Genomic DNA, 23,060 nt, shown 5'->3' with positions numbered 1-23,060 from the left:
TCCTTGCAACGTTATACACCAATTTCAAGATGGCAGGCTCCGTAACACGAACAATAGCAGTTCCTTCGATAATGATACCACGAAGCCCGCTTTTATATGATATTCTGTCATAAGACAATGATTGCAGAAATGTATCTTTATTGTATGTATGCACGTTTCAGATGGATACATACTATAGACAACGGCTCACCGCAAGACAAGGTTTTCCACGATTTAATAATGCATTCTATTTGCTTACGCGTGTCTCGAAAACATCACATAAATGTTCCCGTGAATTTTTTGTGCAATAGTCATTCTAGGAACAAATTCGAGAACTTTCAACAGCAACAATAAGCGTTTTCCGTTTGTGAGATCAGTATATCGGTATATAGTGATCAGTATATCAGTATATAGTGAGATCAGAGTACATTTGATTAATCGCACAGATTTTTGGAAAAAAACCGGCCAAAAGAAAATCAATTTTTTGTGTGTAAAATGAACACAATTTAGAACATTGTCTTGGCAAAAGAATTAAGAAAATACAAAACTGATCAAAATTTTTATTTTAATTTTGGATTTTGATCCACATTGTAGAAAAGAGCCGAATATTGCAATGTTAAAAAGGAAAAAGGCTATATTTTATTCTTGAATAAATAACTGTTATAGCTTACAATCCCACGTAAATTTTTTTTGCTTTCACATTGTTATTTTCAATTCTCGATTATATTCGAGTGTGAAAAATTATAGCAGCATAAAATACAACGCCGCTCGAATTATCTCGAGTGCGCACAGTTTGGCCCGTTTAGCGCGCTCGAATTAACTCGAGCGTACAAGTTAAGGGGTTAATGAATTTTTGATTTTGTTTTTATTTGCACGGTGCACGTAATTATCGTGGACATTTTCTCCAAAAACATTAGTCCGAAAGTATGAAGCGAAAACTATTTCTGCAAAATAATATTGAATTATATCTTTAAAAAGAGAGAGAGCTTCGCTTAAAGCGAATTGATCTAAATGTTTCTAAAGATAATATTTTAACGTTGCATATATTATTACGAAGATTATTTCTTCCGTCAAATTTGAAGAGAATAAGGAAACAATTAATTATTTGAATTTGACGTTATCTCGTACGTGTCGATTCGTTGAAAATAATGAGTCGGAAACGAGTTATTTCGGACTTTCCGTTTCAAATAAAATTTGCTCCATTCGTCGTGATTCCCGTGAATTCTAATCAGAGACTGTCTTCTGTTCCAGGTCGTCGGTGCTTCTTATACTAATCGCGGGGCTCTGCGTGCGCGACACCTTCGCGAAACACGTGAGTATGGAATCCCACTCGGCTTTAAATATTTCGCGGTGGTCTGCCGGCGCTGACGATAATGTTGAAACAAGGGCTGCATCGGAACACCTTCGGCTGCATTCCATTCGGCTTTGCTGCACAGGCACGGCGCGTCGGGCGGTGGTTGGCTTGAGTTTCAAAGGGTCGAAGCGCGCCGAGCCGCGGCTATGCCGATCCAACTATCTCAGCTAGCCGTGTTTTTACAAAGTTTATGAGAATATACGGCGTTGAATTTATGCGGATACCGATGCGGGACGAGCCGCGCCCATTAGCAGCTAATTCACGGTCGAAAACCGTGGGTGATCTTCGGTGTGCTCGACGCGAAACACCGCGATTAAGGACCCTAAATGTCGCCGGCCGCTGAACAAATGGTAGATTATTAGCCGAGGAAATTAGTGTGCATCGGGAGTTAATCCTTCGGAGGAGCCTGGATATACCACCGGTTTCAACTTGATCCTTTTCTTCGACCCACCTGCTTCCTTAACTGCAAAATTCTGCACATTCGCATAGACTGCTTTCGGAACGGTTCGCTTTATTAACATAATTTCGTCGCAATTTTGCCGACACTGGGAAACGGCGAAGGCATCGAAAGAATTCGAGAATGTGGATACATTATACTTAAATCTTAGTTTATTTTATCGTAGATGATAGCAGTTTTGTGTCTGCCTTTTTCATTCTTGCAATCGATGAGGAAAATATTTGCGGTTTATCTTTTCGCACGACGCGTAAAAATAGTCCTCACGTTTGAATTCATTAGTAGATCGTCGGTTTGGAAACGTTTCTACGAATTCACGCCGTCGGGTACGCGGAGGAAAATATTCGTGAATTTCTCGGACAGAAATCGCACGGAAATCCGCGATTCAAGCCAGTCGCTTCTTTGTTTTTCGATCTTTCGGTATTTATAACAAATCCCCGCGTGTTTGGAAAGAGCAAAAATGGCACCGTGACTGCCGCAGGGAATTATTTCGGACGGCGGCATCGCCGAAAAATTTTTCCGCGCCAAAGTTTGCACGAGCGGAGCCCGAATATCTCGCAATGGATAGTTTCGATCGATATCAGAATCGTATTAAATCGCGAGCCAACGAGATCCCGATGAAAAAGTCGACGACGATAAGCTCGGGAACTGAAACAGGGGGATGCGCGCAAGGATAAAACAAAAAGGGTTCGTAGAGGAGAAATGAAAGGCTCGGCGATCGCGCGTCGACTCATTGTCTCGCGGATTCACGTACGCCGTGAATTCAAAGCCGCCTTGTTTTACCGGAGAGAGAAAGGGGGTTGGAGGGCGGCAGAGTTTCGCGGGTGTATTCTGGCGAAACGAGAAAATAGAAGGCCAGTCTGTGAAAAGTATGGGACGAGGAACCGGGACAACGGTCCACGGTAATCTCGTTGTATGCGCACGCCTGCTGTTCCCGTCGTCCCTTTCGCCATTTTGTGTGTTCCTACACCTTGCATCCGTCTTGCGCGAGCAATAACTTAGGGAGAAATAACCGGGGATCGTGTTGCCACCCTTTGTGCTCCGTTTCGGCTCCCGATAGGTCGGGCGCATGAGAAAATGACTTTATTTCGGCACGATCGTGAAATCGACCTATTGTATTCGTTAAAGCGTGTCGAAGCTTAGTCATTTTTCAATGGACAGTTTGCTTCGGTAAATTTCTTATCTGTGGCTTTATAGAGATATTGGGTTGGCAACTAAGTAATTGCCGATTTGTTCAATGAAATAAAAAATTTTTTTTACTTGGAACGAAGTTTAATCTGTAATGTATTTTCCATTTTGTTCGATGACCTTTTGCCATCTCTCCGACAACTTGAAAATCCCACGCTCGTAGAAAGTCTGATCCTTTTCGGCCAAAAACTGAGTTAAGTAAGATTGTACAGCGTCATCGTCGTTAAAAGTTTTACCACGAAGAGAGTTGTCCGGGGATCGAAATAAGTGGTAATTCGATGGCGCGAGATCAGGACTATATGGTGGGTGTAACATCGATTCCCAACCAATATCCATCAATTTTTGCCGAGTGGACAAAGACGTGTGCGGCCTAGCATTGTCCTGCTGGAAAATGACACCTTCACGATTGACCAATTCTGGTCGCTTTTCCTTGACCGCTGCATTCAATTTGTCCAGTTGCTAACATTCACGGATAATAAAAAATAACATAATAATAATAATAATAATAATAATTTTATAATATAACATTTACGGATATCATAAAAATGGGAGTGAGAGACATCTATAACTGAAATCGGCAATTACTTAGTTGCCAACCCAATACATTAAAAGTCTTTCTTGCAATAATAATTGTCGGAAGTAAAATATTATCGGCTTCCTGTATCTTGAGCTAGTCAAAGGAACATTAAACGACATTCTGGACAGCGGTTTCCTTCTTCCATGAAAATGGCTCGTCGTCTGAAAAACCGGTGGAGGAGCTGCTCGCCGCCGCTGCTGCGGCGGTGGTCAATTATGGTCGAATACAATTCCAGCCCGGACAGATTAGTAATAATAACATAATAATAATAATAATAATAATTTTAATAATAATAATAATAATAATAATTTTATAATATAACAGTTACGGATATCATAAAAATGGGAGTGAGAGACATCTATATCTGAAATCGGCAATTACTTAGTTGCCAACTCAATAATTATTGCATTTGGTGCAAGGATTCTTCAAAATATGGCGGCGTTAAATAATTATCGGATGGACAGTTTGATTTTCTTCAATTCTGTTCCTTGCTTGTAAAGTGGGTGTCCTTATTAACTTCATGGTAGTTCAATCATTTTCCCATTTTAAAGGTGGTTTATCATGTTCGAATTTTTACTATCGATTAAATGTTTAACTTAAATCGACGTAATACAAATATCGTCACAATTAACACACAGAATATCAATGATATCAACGTAGATGTTATAACTAGACTGTTGATCTCCGTGCAAATTTCTATTTTAGAATACAATTCCACAAAAGATTATGTCAAGGTTATATTAAAAGTAAAGTAAAAGGTAAAGCAACAAAAACTTCAAAATTCGTACTGAAAAATTTCTCCAGCCCGATACAACAATATGAAAACCTTGTCAACCGCGTATACTTTGCAAATTCGCATAGAAACGCACGAGAATCCCAGCAATTAGGTGACAACAAAAGCATCGTCGTTCGACTCTGAAAAGAAAACTATCTTCTTCTTATCCCGTGAACGAGATAAACTTCGTAACAACGAACGGAGCTCGTCAAACCAAACCGTGTAGGAAAAACGAGCGGACCTATCGCCGGAGGATCTTTTATGCAATCGTTTTCAGAGTGCGTGCAACGCTAAAAATGCATTCCACGGTCATTGTTCGAGCGCGGAAGAAGCTGAGCATTTCAAACCCTGGCAACAAGATAAACCTCGCGTCAACGAACGGAGCTCGTCAAATCAAACCGCGTAGCAAAAACGAGCGGACTATCCACCGGCGAATCTTTTCCGTGGCCGTGTCCTCGGCGCGCGGCAACGCTAAAAATGCGGCCCGCAATCATTGCTGAAATCCAAAAGGACTTAAGCATTTCCAAGCCCGTCAACGGGACGAGTCTCGTGACAAAGCTCGTCGAAGCAAACCGCGGCGCGGCAGAAACGAACGGTCTATCACCGGGATGAATCTTTTCTGTAACCGTTTCCACGACACACGCAACGCTAAAAATGCATTCTGCAATTCGCCGACAAGTTCCTGGTGGTGCACGCGCTGGAAAGAACCGGAGATCCTTAACCAGTCACGCGAGTGTTGATGCAAAGGCAGCCGGATTGGACGACGCGCTGTCAACCTAGACATCTATCATCATGGGTGTCTTCGTGCCCGCCGCGAGAAGTCGCTTGAGCGGCGCGCCGAACGCTTCTCCGGCAGAAGAGTCTCCTCGGGACAGCAAAAGGCGGCGGTTGTGATGAACAATCGCGCGAGTGTGTCGTGACAAGTTGAACCGGCCAGTCAGGGAACGATGAAGTGCACGATAATTCACCGGCGTGTGTCAGATGCATTCCCTTTGGCGAGCGTTATCGGGCGAATCTCGCGCTGGACGAAATCGTCTGGCCGCGTACGCGGCACGGCGCGTTGCAATTTGCACGGGACGGGCCTGTGTGTTCGTCACCGTTTTGCGGCCAGACAGCCGGGACACGACAATTATTAAGGGAAAGGCGTGGCCGGTGTTCACGGTTCATCGGCTGACCCTCGACGCGTCCAGATCCACTTCCCCGAAGCATTTAATTAACTCTTCGCCACGCAATCTCACGGACGTGCCGAATTCCGTTCCCCGGCACGCTCGCGATCCTCCGCGCTGCTCCCGCGAGCTTATTTTAGGAATACTCTTAATTGACACAATTTTTCGCTCCCTTAGTAATTGCGGAGCTGTCCTCGTTCCGTATAATCCGACTTAAATCCGTCGATGACACGATGCGAGCGTTCGGAGATTAGCTAAATTCTCCCGAATTTTTCTTTAGCTTGAAAACAGAAACGGATAAGTTGGAAGAGGAGATACGATTATTCGAACCTCGCGCGCGCCTCGTTTTTATAATTGTTCACTCATCGGAGATTATAGGAATGAGCCTGAAGGCTCGAATAATCGTATCTCCTCTTCTCAAATTGAATTTACTGCATTCCCAACGGATTGTCTTTAATTGGCACGTTGTGACGTTCTATAGATTATATTATCTTCTTTTTTTTATCTACGGATTCCTACTGGACAATTATCTTTATCCTAACGAAATAATTGGATCGAGCGAAAAGATGAACGGAAGAAAGGACGATCCGTATGAAACTTCTCTGCAATGCACGGTGCAATGAATGATATAAAAATGCCAGAATAAGATCAGGTCGACTGTGATTGTTCAGAGACAATGGCATTCAAATTATTCATCGGAAAAATTGTCGAATGTAAATATAATAGCTAGAAGTTTTCATCGTATGGTGTCGTACGAAGTACGAGAAGCGATTTCATTTCATTAATTCTGGGATTCTTTGAATTGCAACGATGTTGCACGAAGAACTTCCTGAAAGCTTTCTTCCTTGTTCAATATCGGTCTCACATTTTTGTAAAGTGTCTTCTTTGATATTCTTTGATCGTACATCGAACGTGCACGGATTTCGAACTTCGATCTTTACTTTTATTACCGGTCTGCAAAATTTGTAAACAGGATGAAAATTTTCTGGAGCAATCGGGAACGAAAGCTCATTTTCGTTTCTGCTGCTTCACAAAGCAGCGGGATTTTTATTACAATAATTTATAACTGTCGATTATTTGCTTGCAAATAATTAAAGGCAGAGTTTTAGGTAAAAGTATATTTATTGAACACACGGAGACACAAGATCTAATTATACAGGCTTGCTCGTAAGAGCTTAGAGAAAACGAGTGTACTCGTAAGCTGCTCGCAGACGACTAACTAAAACACCGCGGAAGACACGCAGACTGTGGGTCGGAAAATCCTTGGTGGTCAAAATTCGAGTCAAAATTTGCTCGAATCGAGTCGACGCGCGTTTAGCACCACGTGCCCTGCAGATGGGCCGCAAGGGCCGTCTTACCTGAAACACGGACAAGGCCGTAAAACATACAAAGTACACATTTTTAATAGCATCGAAAATGCCAGACATTTGCGATAACAATAATTTGCGCGACAAGTCGATACGCTTTAAATACAGCCGAACTTCAGCCGCGGAAAATGCACAGAAAATGGAAGAATCGTGAGCACAAATCGGACGTACAAGCCCCCGGCCCGTAAGCCACCGCGAAAGTTTCCGTTGCCGTGAACTTTCCGCGACTCCGGTAATTGAACTTCGATCCCCCTTTCCATTAATTAACGAAGAATCGCTATTGGAATTTTAATCGCGACAGCCGTCCACGGTTTTAAAGCGGAACAACAAAAGGACCGGAGCGATCCACGCGCGACTCCTCCCCATCAGGTTTCTCTTACTCATCCATTACTCGCGAACGCTATTCTGTCCCGGTTGCAGGCAGAAATGCATTCGAAGCCCCTGGACAGGGCTCGGTTTTGTTGCCGCTCGCATATTCCCAGCCGCGGTAACACGAATTCACGGCGAACATGATTAACGATCAACATTTTGCCGCGAGAAGTTATCGTATCGCCGAGATAAAGCCACTAAAAACCGCTCGGCGTTTATCTGACCACTAATGCCGCGATTATTGGACCGCCGCGCCGCCGGTTTCATTGAATCGAGACACAAGTGCTTCAACGATCCTACATAGACTGAATACATTTCGCGATTAAAACGGTTTCCACCGTGTTCCGCGATACCGTGTCGAAGTTTCCACACAAAGAAACTCGCGCGCCTCGCTGCACCGATATTGCCGGCGTTTTCTTGCGCGCACGCCAATCTTTCAATTTACCCGGTGAATTGTAACACCGTATACGCGGGTATTTTTCATTCGTGACCTCGATTCGCGTGATCCGAATTTACGTTGGCCAGTAAATCTTTGTAAATCGCTCGAATTAGCTAAACAAATTCGAAAGTGTTATTATAGATATTAATTCGAACGTTGAACGAACCTTCGAATTTCGAGGAAATTTAACGAAACGTTGCAGCGAATATCCGCGAATTTATTGAAAATTTAGCAGCAAGGAAGTACTCGGAAAAAATAATTTGAAAAGATTGAAAATAAAGTCGAACTTCCAAATATTTTGTGCCGATTACAAATAAAAGGTTGATCGATTAAATCATGGCGATATTTACATCGAATGAAATTTATTTTTGTATTCTGGAATGTCATAATCATGTTCTTGTCAAGCTATAGGAAATAAATATGTATTTCTAAAACTGATACCAGCTTTCATTGCCAATAGTTTTTTCTAACGTACGTTTCTTTCGAACAATTACATTCTGTGATGTTGAAACGATATTTTCGGCTTACAAATTAATCTCTGGCGAGAAAAGAGATCGACTCACCGTTGGCTCTCCGTCGAAGAAACTACATATTGCGTGCAAGTTGCAACAAACAATAAATGAAAACATGTACACATCGTATAATTGGTCCAATGTTCCATCGTTCTGCATATGTTTTGCATATATTTTTGCGTATGCTCTTGCATATATCTCGTGCGTATAGTTCGCATATACTTTGCATATATTTTTGCATATTTTGCAGAACAATTTTGCATAAAGATCCGCCGTCTACTGATAAGTATCGCTTCATAGAAATAACAAGACCGGATGAATTTCGATGTTGCATGATTTTCCACGCGTGCTCTTCGATTATCATGGATAGTGCAATACAAGGAAATGGAATAATTATTCCTTGAACGAAGAAAGAAGTACAGTTTCATACAAACGACAAGATTGAATTTTCTTCGACCTGTATCATTTTTTATTACAATGAGTCGTCAGATAAAGGACACATTACTTGCCCATCCTTCGCGAAAGATGCGAAAGAAGTGATCTACATGGTGTCCCAAAAGTCACTCGCAATCGGGAAATGATGGGTTCCTGACGTTATTTTAAGTAACTTTATCCATAAGTAATATTGAACGGCTCTTCGATAACTATGGTTTAGATCTAGATGGTGCTTATTTAGTTATAGCATGTGCGAATTCACGCGTAAACCCAGTCGCATCCAGGGTGTCCCAAAATTATGCTAATTCCGGCAAATGAGGGATTCCTGAGGTAATTTGAAACAACTTTTTCCTTAGCGAAAATGCAATCCGCGGCTTTGTTTACGAGTTATTCGCGAAAAACGGCGACCAATCAGAGACGAGTGACCAATGGCGCGAGGCGGCCGAGCCAATCAGCAGAACTGGGCTTCGTTCGCTCGCCTGCCGATCTCGCCTCTCATTGGTCAGCGTTTTTCTTGAATAACTCGTAAACAAAGCCGCGGATTGCAATTTCGTTAAGGAAAAAGTTACTCCAAACGACCTCAGGAACCCTTCATTCCCGATTACGAGCGGCTTTTGGGACATTCTGTATAACTTTCTGCTTAAATCGCAGAAGCCGTACTTTGATTTCGACGTTGACCATATTTCACACCGTGCAAACGCTGCGTTTCCTCTGCAACTTCCACGAGGCGTCGAACGAATTTCAGCAACGGTACTTGATGAAGCTCGATGGAGGAACAGCGGGCTGAAAGGTTCTCGATCGACGCACCCGATGCTCGATTTCCGGCAGTTTCGAGGATCATTAGCATCCCTGGCGGGCGTCCCCGCGAAAACGAGGAGAACGCCAGACGTCGAGGAGCCGAAGCCCGCGAGATTGGCGCAAGCATTTCCAAGATTTCTTCGCCTCGCTAACGGCCACTTAACTCAGATTAGCCACGCAGACTGGTAGGAGGATCGTTGATGATGGTAAAAAGCCGCAATAAGTCAGAACTCCGGGCTCCCTCCTTCCCCCTTTCTCGTGGCGAACCCTCGACCCTTTCGCTTCTTCAGCCCGTCTGGCCTGATAATCTCATTGCCGATGCCGAGATATCTGCGACCGGGCCGGGCCGGGCCGGGCCGCGCCGCTAAAAAAACCGACCGAAATTCTCACGGATTTATAAACCTAATTTCTCCGCGTCGCGTCGCGTCGTCGCGCCGGAGACATGACATCCCGGTGGCAGACGCGGAACCGATACGATTTCGGGATTGGAAACGGGCGGCGGCTGTTTTATACTATACCGTAAGTGTCCCGGGCTGTCACGGCTGCTGCGAAAGGAATATTCCCCGTCGGCTGTCGTAACCGGGGATTGTTGCGGAAATAAAAATCGGTGCACGCCGGCTGATCTGGAAATAATTGGTTCGATTTTTGGGACGACCTCGGTTTTATGGGAGAGTAGGAATTTTTATCGGCAGTATGGGACACAGAGAGGCTTGAATGTAAAATCGGGCAAGTGTATCAATTATTGTGCCACATTAGAGCGACGACAAATTAAATTAACCGACAAATTAAATAGACTTTTTTCAGCTGTGTGGCATTTCTTAAAATCGGGCAAGTGTATCAATTATTGTGCCACATTAGAGCGACGACAAATTAAATAGATCTTTTTCAGCTGTGTGGCAATTCTTAAAACATTTCATTTTCAATACAAAATTTGTATTTGAGAGAGTGTGCTCTTAAGAAGACGAAACGTTATGACAGTTACCGAGCTTTATCTAGTTACTTTGTGTCGATTTCTGAACACTGTCCCAATTACTGTGCTTCGCTCACTGCGATCAGTTCTAGGTAAATGATCCTACAACAAACGCGTAAAATCATGAAATATACCGTATTAATTTACTTAGCATAAATTATTACTCAATCCATTGCACGTGAAGCTGTTTCAGTTACCGAATTACTTCAAATAAAAAACATCTAAGAAGTCGATTGTATTACCATCTTTCTGTAATTTGGTCGAGTTTTATTTATGTACAATAGCTTCCTTTTTTCTCTTTTTTTTAAATACTTTAAACAAATCGGATATAACAATTATAATATAACGATATAACAATTTTTAGCGATGCCTCAGACTCGAGTGTCAAGTCGGGTACAAAAGATCGATCTTTCAAAGATCTGCCCTAGATCGGCGTCCCTGGTGTAAAGGGTTGATATGAATGCGCGACAGCGTGTATAAAAAGAAATCAAGAAAAACAATATAGCACGTGGGATCGACTTACGAATTACGGCCGCGAAGGAAAGATTCGAAGGCGGGTAACGCGATTAGCACCGGCAGCCGTTCTATCGACGCGCGAACGAACGAGTTCGACAGGTAGGTGGTACACGATCGACCAGTTTAATTCACTGTCATCGAGATTATGTTAATCTCGGCCGTGGAAGCGGCGCGGCGCGGCAGCTCGGAGCAGAGTTATTCGATCGGGCGCAGAAAGGATCTTCCGCGGATCGTTGCCCCCAGGATATTGGATTATGTTTCACTGTTAACAGGTTACGTTTCATATCTCACTACGGCAGACATGCAACGCGCCGGAGAGCCAATGCCACGGCTAATCGACTGCTGGATCGATCACCGAGGGGAACGGGAAGCCCAATCCTCTCTCCTGGACCCGTGATGCCGAGATCCTCCGGTCCCGTTTCGATCCCCGATCATCCTTCGGCTCGATCAAGCTCGTGCTGACGTTACGCGATCGCTTTCGAAAAATTCTTCTCCGAAAGTCAGTCAGATCCGCGGTCGGACGATTAGTTATCGGATATATAGTTATAATATCATTATTATAGATCGTTCGAAAAGTTGTTGTTTAGTTCCTCAAAAAGAATTTCGTTTTGCAAGCTCGTCAAAGAAGCACGTGATTCAGCAAATGACAGGGCTTCTACGAGATAAGATTTTGAAAACACCAGAAAAATGTCGGGAGGTTTTCTTTTTTATTTGGAACGTTGAAAATTGTCTTTTATTTTCTCGTGAAAGAACGGAACAACTCTCCGAACGACCCAATAATATAGAGTTATTTTATTAGTTAATTAATATAATAATAATAATATTATTTATTATATATTATATTATATATTATTTATTATATATTATATTATATATTATTTATTATTTATTATTTATTATAATAATAATATTAATATATTAATATTAGTTAATTGGAAAGATTACTTTCCCGAATTGGACCGTGGATTTGATGCGTTTTCGAGAAAAATCGGCGGGAGCAGCTTGAAACAGTGGGCAAATAAAAATGTAATTGGAGAACATCGATGCTCTATCTTCAACTTGTTGAAATTATTAAGGAAAGTATGGTCCGACTCTCGCAATCGATGCATACAATATTTTTATTTACCATAAAATCAACGATGTAAAAGGATTTTTATACCTTTGTGCTCGGACGACCTCTCTTTAGAGGACGCAAGACCGCTGATAATTATGGTACTTTCAAAATGAACGATTTTCGTTTCACACGATACATATCAATGGGTTGTTATACCAAATTCAGAACAATTTCATAAGTAAATACCGTCAAGATCAGAAAAATTTCTCCAAGTGCGAACGATCAATATTTTACATTTTAGGGAATTACGAACGAGAATAATTGATACATATTTTTTACACGTATTTACACATATAATTTTGAACGTCATACATTTTAAAATCGTGGAATAAATTACAGAATACGTAATATGTTATTCGCTAACACCAGAACCATCCGGTTCTCCTACGAGCATCCTAAATTGGTTCGCCTCTTACCGAAAGCGTAATGACCCTAACCGATGCTGTCAGAAACAGTTTCTTCGCGGCGTACAAAGCCGGAATAAAACCGCGGCCAACCGGGAGGATTAATAACGGCACGGTTTTTGCCGGGCGACGTTTTAATTAAGACAGAGAAGAATTTTGGCACCGTTCGCGGCGCCATAAATTGTTCCCCGTCCATTTCCCAAAACCGTCCCGCTGGCATAGTGAGCGGGGGGAGGGGTATAGGGGGTCGTTCTGAATGCGCATTTAGGGTGCGCGAATGCCGCGGCACAATTACACGAATTATGCGAAAGAATGCGTTTAACCTCGGCTACGTTCCGTTGGCATCCCGCGCGCTCTGCCGCGCCGCGCCGGCTCCATTAGAGCGTTCAGAGTGGTTCAGAGCCGCATCTCTCCGACACCAAAGCCCGGGGACTTTACAATTGGTTAGGTTTACGACGGACGACTAGCCGCCGACTAATTTATGCTAATACGAAACGGTTACGCGCCGGGGGCAGTGCAACGTCCGCACCTTCGCCGGCCGACGCACGTCGATAAGATTAACCGAGTGTCTACAAAACTGTTCTCCACTTATTGATAGATTACCCGGCGAACCACTAATTTACCGTTAACGACCGATACGGTACAATCTCGACTATTTGTGCTAAGCGGAGTGACATTCGGATAATGGAACAGTTATTCGTCACACTGACAAATTACAATTTTATCGATTTATATTACGATAAATTGTTTCGCGTGTAGTTTGTCGTAGATTGGAGCCGATCGCGTGCGAGAATGATATTTAGTGATTTATAATAAAAGTTGAAAGTATTTATTGTCAATTTATTTATTGTCATCCGCTAAATCCAAACGTCTTTGAGATTTGTGTTCGAAGATGAAGACGTACGTGTTCTTGTCTTTATGAATTTTTCCCGCGGCAACCGTTGGAGCTATTCGGATGATTTCTTCGTAGAATCATTCTGCAGACACTCCCAAGTGCGACAGTATATTTTTTCGTAACATTGTGAAAACGTGGACGCGTTGAAAAAATGTTTGCAGAGTGCGAGACATCGTTAACGCTTCGATTTTGTTCGTACCAATTGCAAGATGTAGGAGATGAATATAATTTTCCTCCTGCATTTGAACATTTTTAATAAGCTGAAACTAATACCTTGTCGTTCTATATTGTATCGATGTGCCAGCTGTTTTATCGCTTCGATTGTCACGCCAATAAATTAGAAGTCAAGTGAGAATAGAAAAATCGAATTCTATGAGATGAACTAATTTTTCAAGATTCGTACTTTGCGGATCCCAAAGAAATTAACAAGATACATACAGTACATCAGCGATCTTCAAATTGAGAAAATAATTCCGCGACGGACAAAGTGTTAAATTGCATCTACCAATTTCCGTCATAAACGCGTAACAGTCAACTATGCTCGAAGATTTCCTTTCTAATTCGTAAAAAATCTCACCATAACGTGTGAACAACATTCTGAACTCAATATTCGGGATTTAAGAACGACTAACGTGTTTTGCTTGATAAAAACAACAAGATTGAATTTACAGTAATGTCTCCCTAACTGACGCTCAGATTGTGCACAAAAATGGATAATTTGGGAAGAGGAGATACGATTGTTCGAGCCTTGTGGCTCTTTTTCTCATGATTATCGATTGTCAACAACTATAAGAACGAGCTGCAGGGCTCGAATAATCGTATCTCCTCTTCCGAAATCGTCCAGTTTTGTGGACGATCTGAGCGTCAGTTAGGGAGACATTACTGTACTTAGATTTTCCGGCATTTCTATCGCCATATCACGCTTGAATGAGCTCTTTACAGGCCGCGCGGTTTTATAAAGTAACTCCATGGGGAGCCGGCGTTTTTTCCTCGATTAAACTGCTATTCTACAAATAAACAAAATTATAATTAAAAAAAAATTATTATTAAATTATGGTTTGTAAATTAGCAATCAATTGCCAGGCAAGCTTCGCAAATACTTTAATATAAATGCTGAAAGTATTCGTAATATTAAATAAAAAAAACCTAACGGAAGGTTAAAGAAATCACGGTAAATTGTGATTCCGCGTTCTTTGCGATTTCGCACGGCGCACGATCAGTGTATTCAGAAAAAGAGAGTCGCTACGCAAGGAGTAGAGCGGTGACTCTTGCGCATGCGTCACCTGTCCCCACTCCTTGCGTAGCGACTTTTCCTGAGTACACTGCGCACGATACACGTGTTGTACCAGCATCCGTTAGCTTGTGTCCTATAAAAAAGTCATTCTAATTTCAACAATTTTAAAAGAGAGAACGTGGCACCGGTCGTTTCGGTCGGCTCGCATCACCGTGTTAAACGCCCGTAGGAAAATTCGTCAGAGAAAATTCCTACCGCTTCGCGAGTCCACAGTTGGCAAGAATGTTCTCCTCCGGCTGAACGACGTTAAAGATTAAAGGTTCAATTTCTCGCAGAACCGTAGCACACTCGAAAACACTTTCCGCGAACAGTGGCGGAAAAGCGCTTAGAAAAATTGAATTCCGTGGAAGCACGTTTCGCGAGTGTTGCATTCAATTTGATAGAAACGCGTCGCGTAGTCTCGTCATCTGTCACGGCGGATCGCTTCTCATGGGGGGCAGGGACAAGGAAGAAGAAGCTGCTCGGCGCTTTTCTGCGACGAGCCTCACCGTGGGGACCGCCGAAAAAAAAAATACCGTACGTAGTCTCCGGGCTGTAAATAAGTTTCGACGCGCGGTTACAGCTGTACCGTGCAGTTTTCTCGAGCGAATATGCGAGAAACAGAGCTAGAGAGGGCGAGGAAGAGTCCGAAGGGAGAAAGAGACGACGGTCGGCGAGAGCAGATGGGCCTGGGACACTCGCGTTTCCGTGCGACGCGCGAGCCGGCAGGCTTTTCTTTCCTCCCATATAGCATCTGCGCGACTTGCCGGTGTCGCGTGGACCGTATTGTGAGAATATACGACGATAATAATGGCACGTCCGCCGACGTGGGTGACTATAAAACCTCGAGACGCGACGGTCTTCCCGCAAAACAGCCCTCGGAGAGGTCCGCCCGGGAAACGACAGATTAAAACGCCTCGGAGTGATGCTAGGTGAGAACCGTTTATCCTAGAATCTCGTTTCCCTGTTTTTCTGCGAACGCCTCGCGTGTGGCTCGATCCAGCTCCCCGGATCGCGTGGATCGCGTGGATCGAGTCTCGGAGATGTCCTCCTCCAGTTAGGCCTGCTGCGACGAATTAGTCCTGGAGCACTGGATGCATCGATGCCTGGTCATTTCTTCGGGTACATCGAAATTGATTATTTACTCTCTGTTTTCTTTTGTTTCGTTTAACGTCCTTGCATTCTTTGCGCAAATTTTAGAACGCGGGGAAACACGCGCGTTGGCTAATATTTATTGCGAAGAATCGAAAGGATTCGTTTACAATCGCGTTGATAATATTTTTCTCAACAATTGAGGGGCTAGCAGAAGCGTCGTTAATATTTTATTATATATATATAATAAATATATATAATAATAATATATAATAATAATAATAATAATATAATAATAATATAATAATAAATATATATAATATAATAATATATAATAATAATAATAATATAATAATAAATATATATAATATAATAATATATAATAATAATAATAATATAATAATAAATATATATTTATTTGTTATATATATATATTTTTTTCGAATCCACCGCATCGTTATCTGCACAGGATGCCTAAATACCACGCGACCGAGAGTACTAAAACAAAATACCATTGATAAGATGAGTCAATTAGAGCATAACGCAGTCGATTGATTGAAGAACGGTGCGTGGCACGTTTGTGAAAGAAGAAATTCATCGGGCTATTCCACGAAGTCGGACACGCGGTGACACGACAAAGTCGGTCTGCGGAACAGGGAATGAGTGAATCACCGAGTTGCGTCGCTTTCGCAGCTATAAAGGGATCATCCGAAAAAGAAATTGGGTCCGCGGCGATTCTCACAGCAATACAGTCGCGATCGCGACCGGTCCGCGATAAATCAAGTAATTAAACGGCGCGTCTTAAGCGGTGACTAACCGTCGGCAGTAAACCAAGGCAGCTGTGCAACACGGTTTACATCATCGAGCGACACGCGCGGCAAAGGATCCACGAAGACGCGTTTCTGTTCAGTCGGGGATACTTGCGGAACGTGTTTCAGCGTGGGTGGAACCGGTAAATTTTATCGACCGACAAGGAACGCCTTTCAATTTGAACCCTTTAACCGCGGACGTTCGAATTTGTGACAACTACTCGCTAAAACGTATTGTTTATGAGATGAATACTATTATGTTATTACATATATACAGGGTGTCCCAGGTTTTAATGTTCAAACTTTGTCAGTATATTCTATGGCACAAAGTAAGAAAAAAATTTTAATATCTACAGGGTGTCCCAGGTTTTAATGTTCAAACTTTGTCAGTATATTCTATGGTACAGAGTAAGAAAAAAATGTTATGTAAACATAGGTCGTATTAAGAAGTTATAACAAAAATTCAGAATAGGAATAGTGATCAACTAAAAAAGAAAATAAAAAATAAAAAAAATCTTCGATCGATGTCAATCATGTATTGTCAACAACGGTTATTAATACACATTTCGAAATGTATGAATAAACACAGCTTACATAAACACACGGCATGTGCTGATCTATTCGAGCCAATGCTCGCAGTAACAGCAAGTTGATTACTATTCCTATTCTGAATTTTTGTTATAACTTCTTAACACATTGCGGACGGGGCTCTGCGCGTTCAACACGCCCTCAAAGACCGCACATTTTCAAACGCTCCAAAAACATGCTTGGCAAGTAACAGGAAGCGGATACGCACATTTCTAATTTGTGTGCATTTAGTATTCTTAAATAATACTATATATACATAGTTTATATATCTGTTTATTATATAAGATTTTTTACATTTTAACTATTATTTATTATACAAATTTGAATATTGATTTAGAGTGTGATATTTGGAATGATTCATTTGTTTCGCTAAAATTACTTAGGAATGCGAGAGGCTTCGTTACCATGGTTACGTAACAGAAATATTTGCGGCTGGTTGCTTAAGTTGCCGATTAAATAAAAAAAACATGAAAACGAGATATCTCGTGACCCGTCCGCAACGTTCAATTTGCTAAAAACGAGATATCTCGTGAGCCGTCCGCAATGTGTTAATAAAGCTCTATACGACCTATGTTTACATAACATTTTTTTCTTACTTTGTGCCATAGAATACACTGACAAAGTTTGAACATTAAAACCTGGGACACCCTGTAGATATTAATTCGTTGCATGGGAATTAAATGTAACAGGTATTGCACGTGTAGCGGGTGACAAGGAGAAGTACTCGATGTAACAACTTGTAGATCCACTTATGCTGGAAGCAATAAGCAATAATATTTACGGTGTGTCAGACCACGCGTTCGCGGTTAGGGAGATAAGTTGAATTATGAATTTCATGTTATATTAGAGATTAAAATAATATCTTCGTCCAGTTTCGTAGGCGCAATAAAAGGGCGCAATTTTTGACAATTTTTTGACGGCTGATTTTATCACTTTAAACCGCGTGTCGGCGCAGTAACTGCATAATTTACTCCATTCGTGTGCCAAGTTCTACAAGTTTTCAATCTTACGGGTTCACGAATGTCCCTTGCGAGCTTTCGTGTTAATTACCGAATGACTTGTCCGACCTGACACAGTTCCCGAGTGAATAGACATGGTCCGACCGTCCTCATGAATGATCTAGGTAGCGTTTCTCGATCCTTGTGACAACTGTGTACGTTACAATTGCCCACAGATTGCGCATCGATGATTTGCTTCGCATTTGGATGGTAGAACGTAGAAATTAGTTAGTAATTGTACTTAATTATTGGTTGATCTAGAATCAAACCAAGCGTTTGCTTCACCTTTTTGTCAGTAATATAATATGCAGAAATTCCTGTCACCCACGTATTTTGTATTCATGATTTCATCCACAGAGATTAAGGAGAAATTATGTTTAATTATCAGAGATTCCAGTAAGTTTGAAAACGGCTGACGGGGTTTTGTTAAACATCGATGAATGCGTTACATTTATTCGCTAAAATGATCTCGTTTTAATTTCCTGAGAATGAAAAATGGATGCACCGAAACGTTCGACGACCAGATTTCCACGAATAACGCATTACGCATTGTTTCCTCGGTGAAAAAGTTATTATCGTCGTTTTACCATTGTCAGGAATAATTAGACCTCTGGCTCGGTACCTCGGCCGAATGAGACAATGTTCGAGTCGGTGCAACAGCGAACGGGTTATTTATTTAGTAAACGGGCAGAGGCGTGAAGTGTCACGACGGAATTAATGAGAGTTGATTTACTTGATTGAAGTAGCAGGAGCAGTAGACTCTGAAAGGATCCTACTGTCGGGCTGGAAGATGCATAGCACGCAACGAGATTTACTCAAAGACGGCTGGTGCATTAAGTAACTCGCCGAGAATCTCGTTTCACGATCCCATCAAAGTTGGATCGTAAGAGACATGATTTAATACGTCTCGCGAGCCGGCAGGGACCTGCAACTTGTTAATCCGATGAGTTACGCGAGGCACAATCAATAAGAACGCAATAAATCCGGCTTCGCTAAGCGCCCGTGAAGCTGACGCTAGAAAAGGACGAGCGCGCGGCACGGCGCGGCGTCTCGTCCACTAAGGCACATTGATCGTCGTCTGTCATTCGATCCATTATATGTACATAATTTCCATTATGTTTCATCCAATTACGTTTCAATTTTAATACCGATTCTGATTCAATCTCTGGAGTTCATACTCTTGTCAGCAATACCGGAATTATACCGATATACAGGGTCTCCCAAAAATGTCTCGCAATCCGAAAGTAGGGGATTCCTGAGGTGATTCGAAGCAACTTTTTCCTCAGCGAAAATGCAATCCGCGGCTTCGTTTACGAGTTATTAACGAAAAACAATGACCAATCAGAGGCGAGATCGTTTGACGCGAGACGGCCGAGCCAAGGAGCGGAACTGGGCTCCGCGCACTCGTTGGCTGGGCCGCCGCGCGCCAGCCGAGCTCGCCTCTTATTGGTCAATGTTTTTCGTTAATAACTCGTAAACGAAGCCTCGGAGAAAATTTTCGCAAAGGAAAAAGTTGTTTCAAATGACCTCAGGAACCTCCCATTTCCGGATTACGAGACATTTTCGGGACACCCTGCATATTATATTTCAATATTTCTGCCGGTATAGACGTCAAACACCGGTAAAATATTGTTGCGAATTTCCTTAATTAGTTTATATCTTTATTCGTGCAATTTTTATTCGTTGCTGCTGCTTTATCTTGATCATGTTTCTGCACTTTTTCGATAGTTACCTCGATTATTTATGCCACGAATCTACGAATAACTTAGCATCGAATTAATCAAGAGGCGAAGAACAATTTTTCGCAATTTCATCGATTTCTTCAAGATTACGTTGCTCCGCGTTTCAACTGCAAAACCGCCAGGCTCATTTTTTTCAGTCGACGAAAGAAAGTTATCCAGAAAATCGTCTAACGAACCACTGCCAGAATGTCTCCTATTACGAGCGCGGTCTTGTAGGTAAAATATTGCAGACGAAACGCTTCGTCTCTCTCCGGAGAATTTTAAAAGCGCCGGTGAAAAATGAGGCGGCCCGGGTCCTCGTTTACCACGGTCGTTTATCGGCGATACACATCGATCGGCAAACTCTCTCGAAATTGTCCAGCGAGGTTAACTTAACCCGCGCGGAACAAGTTTTGTGCCCCGGCTACCGACAACTTCGCCGAACTCCCTTCAAAGACCAATAATCTGGGCCAAGTGGATACTCGGGCGAGTTCCGTGACAATGCCGATGCGCCCCGTATCCGCCGATTGCAGTTTAACCGAAAACATTTTCGATCCTCCAATTCCGACGATTTCGGCGAGGCGGAGAGTAGAAGCCGATTGCGATCAGTAGGTATAACAGGCAGAATCGTATAGACAATTGGGTGTGCAGGGGCTGGGAAGGGGTATACCGGATAATTTTATTTGGAAACCGAGCGCCTGTGCACTTCACAATCGACCACTGCAAACCGCTTTGGAACTACGCCAAAAGGTTCCATTCAAATCTTGCATAGATTTCGCCCGTGGAATGGAACGGAATTTTCCCGGATCGTAGAATCGTCGCTCCATTTGCAGTATTAATCTCGAATCTTTCCTTTTCGGTGCTTCGGCCGCGGCTAGGTTCATTCTAGTTTGTTCAGGATTTTTCGTAGGGGGGAGAGGCTGAATGAGATGGAAATGCGTTTTTAATGGAAAGGTTCTGGCGAGGTAGATCCGGGCCGGAGTTATTCTGAGATTTGTAGACGAGAGTCAGAGGATCCTGGGATCCACGGAATCGTGGCGGAGAATTCTGGGAAAGGTGCATAGAAGTCGACGTGTCCCTGGATCCGTGAACTTCAGACGGAAGGTTCAAGAGTCCGAAAACACAAAGCAGAGCAGATCCGAGAGGCCAAAGACAATAGACAGAAGATTCCAGAGTTCAAAGACTTCAATAGATTCCAAGATTCATGGATCCACAGTACACATTTTAGAATCCGAAGATGTCAGAAAATTGTAACATTCACAGACTTGAACTTGAGGATCTTAGGATTCATGGACTCATGCCACGGAACATTCAAGAGTCCAAAGACTCAAGGCAATGGATTCTAAGGTTCACGGATTTGCAGTAATAAATTCTAGAATGCAGAGATCAATGTCAGAAAATCTTAACTCTCACAGACTCAAATTATAGAATCCTAGGATCCATGGACTCGTGCCAAAAAGTCCAAAGAGATCAAAGACGCAAGCTAGGGAAGATTCAATGGTCCAAAGACTCAGGCAATGGATTCTAAGGTTCACGGATTTGCAGTAATAAATTCTAGAATGCAGAGATCAATGTCAGAAAATCTCCATAGACTCAAATTATAGAATCCTAGGATCCATGGACTCGTGCCAAAAAGTCCAAAGAGATCAAAGACGCAAGCTAGGGAAGATTCAATGGTCCAAAGACTCAGGCAATGGATTCTAAGGTTCACGGATTTGCAGTAATAAATTCTAGAATGCAGAGATCAATGTCAGAAAATCTCCATAGACTCAAATTATAGAATCCTAGGATCCATGGACTCGTGCCAAAAAGTCCAAAGAGATCAAAGACGCAAGCTAGAGAAGATTCAATGGTCCAAAGACTCAGGCAATGGATTCTAAGGTTCACGGATTTGCAGTAATAAATTCTAGAATGCAGAGATCAATGTCAGAAAATCTCCATAGACTCAAATTATAGAATCCTAGGATCCATGGACTTGTGTCAAAAAGTCCAAAGAGATCAAAGACGCAAGCTAGGGAAGATTCAATGGTCCAAAGACTCAGGCAATAGATTCTAAGGTTCACGGATTTGCAGTAATAAATTCTAGAATGCAGAGATCAATGTCAGAAAATCTCCATAGACTCAAATTATAGAATCCTAGGATCCATGGACTCGTGCCAAAAAGTCCAAAGAGATCAAAGACGCAAGCTAGGGAAGATTCAATGGTCCAAAGACTCAGGCAATAGATTCTAAGGTTCACGGATTTGCAGTAATAAATTCTAGAATGCAGAGATCAATGTCAGAAAATCTTAACTCTCACAGACTCAAATTATAGAATCCTAGGATCCATGGACTCGTGCCAAAAAGTCCAAAGAGATCAAAGACGCAAGCTAGAGAAGATTCAATGGCCCAAAGACTCAGACAATGGATCCCAAAGCAACAGGTTCTAGAATCTACATGGATCCAAGTCAAAGGTTTCAACAATTCGTGCGTCCAAGTCAGATAATTCTGAAAAACTTAGCTTCAAGATTTGAATATCCACGGAGTCAAGAAAGATAAAATCGTAATTTCTAGAATTTGTCATTCAAAGTCAGAGATTCCTCGGATCGTGGACTTATGTCGAAGGATCTCAGAGCCCGCGAACTCAAAACAGAGGATCCAGATGATCCAGATGATATATACCTATATAGATTGGATCAGAATGATCATAGATTCCAAAGATATCAAAATTAGAATTCCAGGATCGAGCCGGAAAATCGTAGAATCTGTGGACCGGAGTCCACCGGAGTCGCGGAGGAGTCCGCGAACTCAAAACAGAGGGTTCAGATGATCCAGATGATATATACCTATATGGATTGAATCAAAATGATCGTAGATTCCAAAGATATCAAAATTAGAATTCCAGGATCGAGCCGGAAAATCGTAGAATCTGTGGACCCGAATCAAGATTAGGGTACCTCAAAGTACCTAACACGGCACGAGATTCTGAGGTCTTTCGATTTTAAGGTTTTAAAGTCTGGTCTTTGTCAGACTGACCCTGACTTTGATACCAATCCCCAAAATGCATGGCAGCATGTGCCCCCAATCCAGGAAACCTTGAATTATCATATCTGTCACCGAAGATCTTGGGATGTACAGCATGTCCTTCTGAAATATGCGAGTGAAACATTCTGCCATTTACGCTTTCCAGCGTCGATGTACGAAAAATTCTTCGGTCACTGAACATCTGCAAAGTGAACGTTAACTTTCATAAATATCGATAAACCTTTTCCGTTGAACGATCGCGAT

General features: G+C 42.3%; 1 protein-coding gene across 7 annotated transcripts in view; it reads left to right on the top strand.

Annotated features, from left to right (window-relative positions):
• The window catches only part of Ppn (proteoglycan-like sulfated glycoprotein papilin), a 309,416-nt gene that overhangs the window by 214,192 nt on the left and 72,164 nt on the right, over positions 1 to 23,060 (top strand). For all 7 annotated transcript variants that reach the window (XM_076523052.1, XM_076523051.1, XM_076523054.1 and 4 more), the window contains exon 2: positions 1,231 to 1,291. In XM_076523052.1, coding sequence (XP_076379167.1) covers positions 1,231 to 1,291 — 61 coding nt within the window. The remainder of the gene's footprint in view (positions 1 to 1,230; positions 1,292 to 23,060) is intronic.

The sequence above is a fragment of the Megalopta genalis genome, chromosome 6, assembly GCF_051020955.1.
Source record: "Megalopta genalis isolate 19385.01 chromosome 6, iyMegGena1_principal, whole genome shotgun sequence".
Lineage (NCBI taxonomy): Eukaryota > Metazoa > Arthropoda > Insecta > Hymenoptera > Halictidae > Megalopta > Megalopta genalis.
The sequence above is the reverse complement of the archived record's forward strand: the minus strand, read 5'-3'. Positions and strand labels throughout refer to the sequence as shown.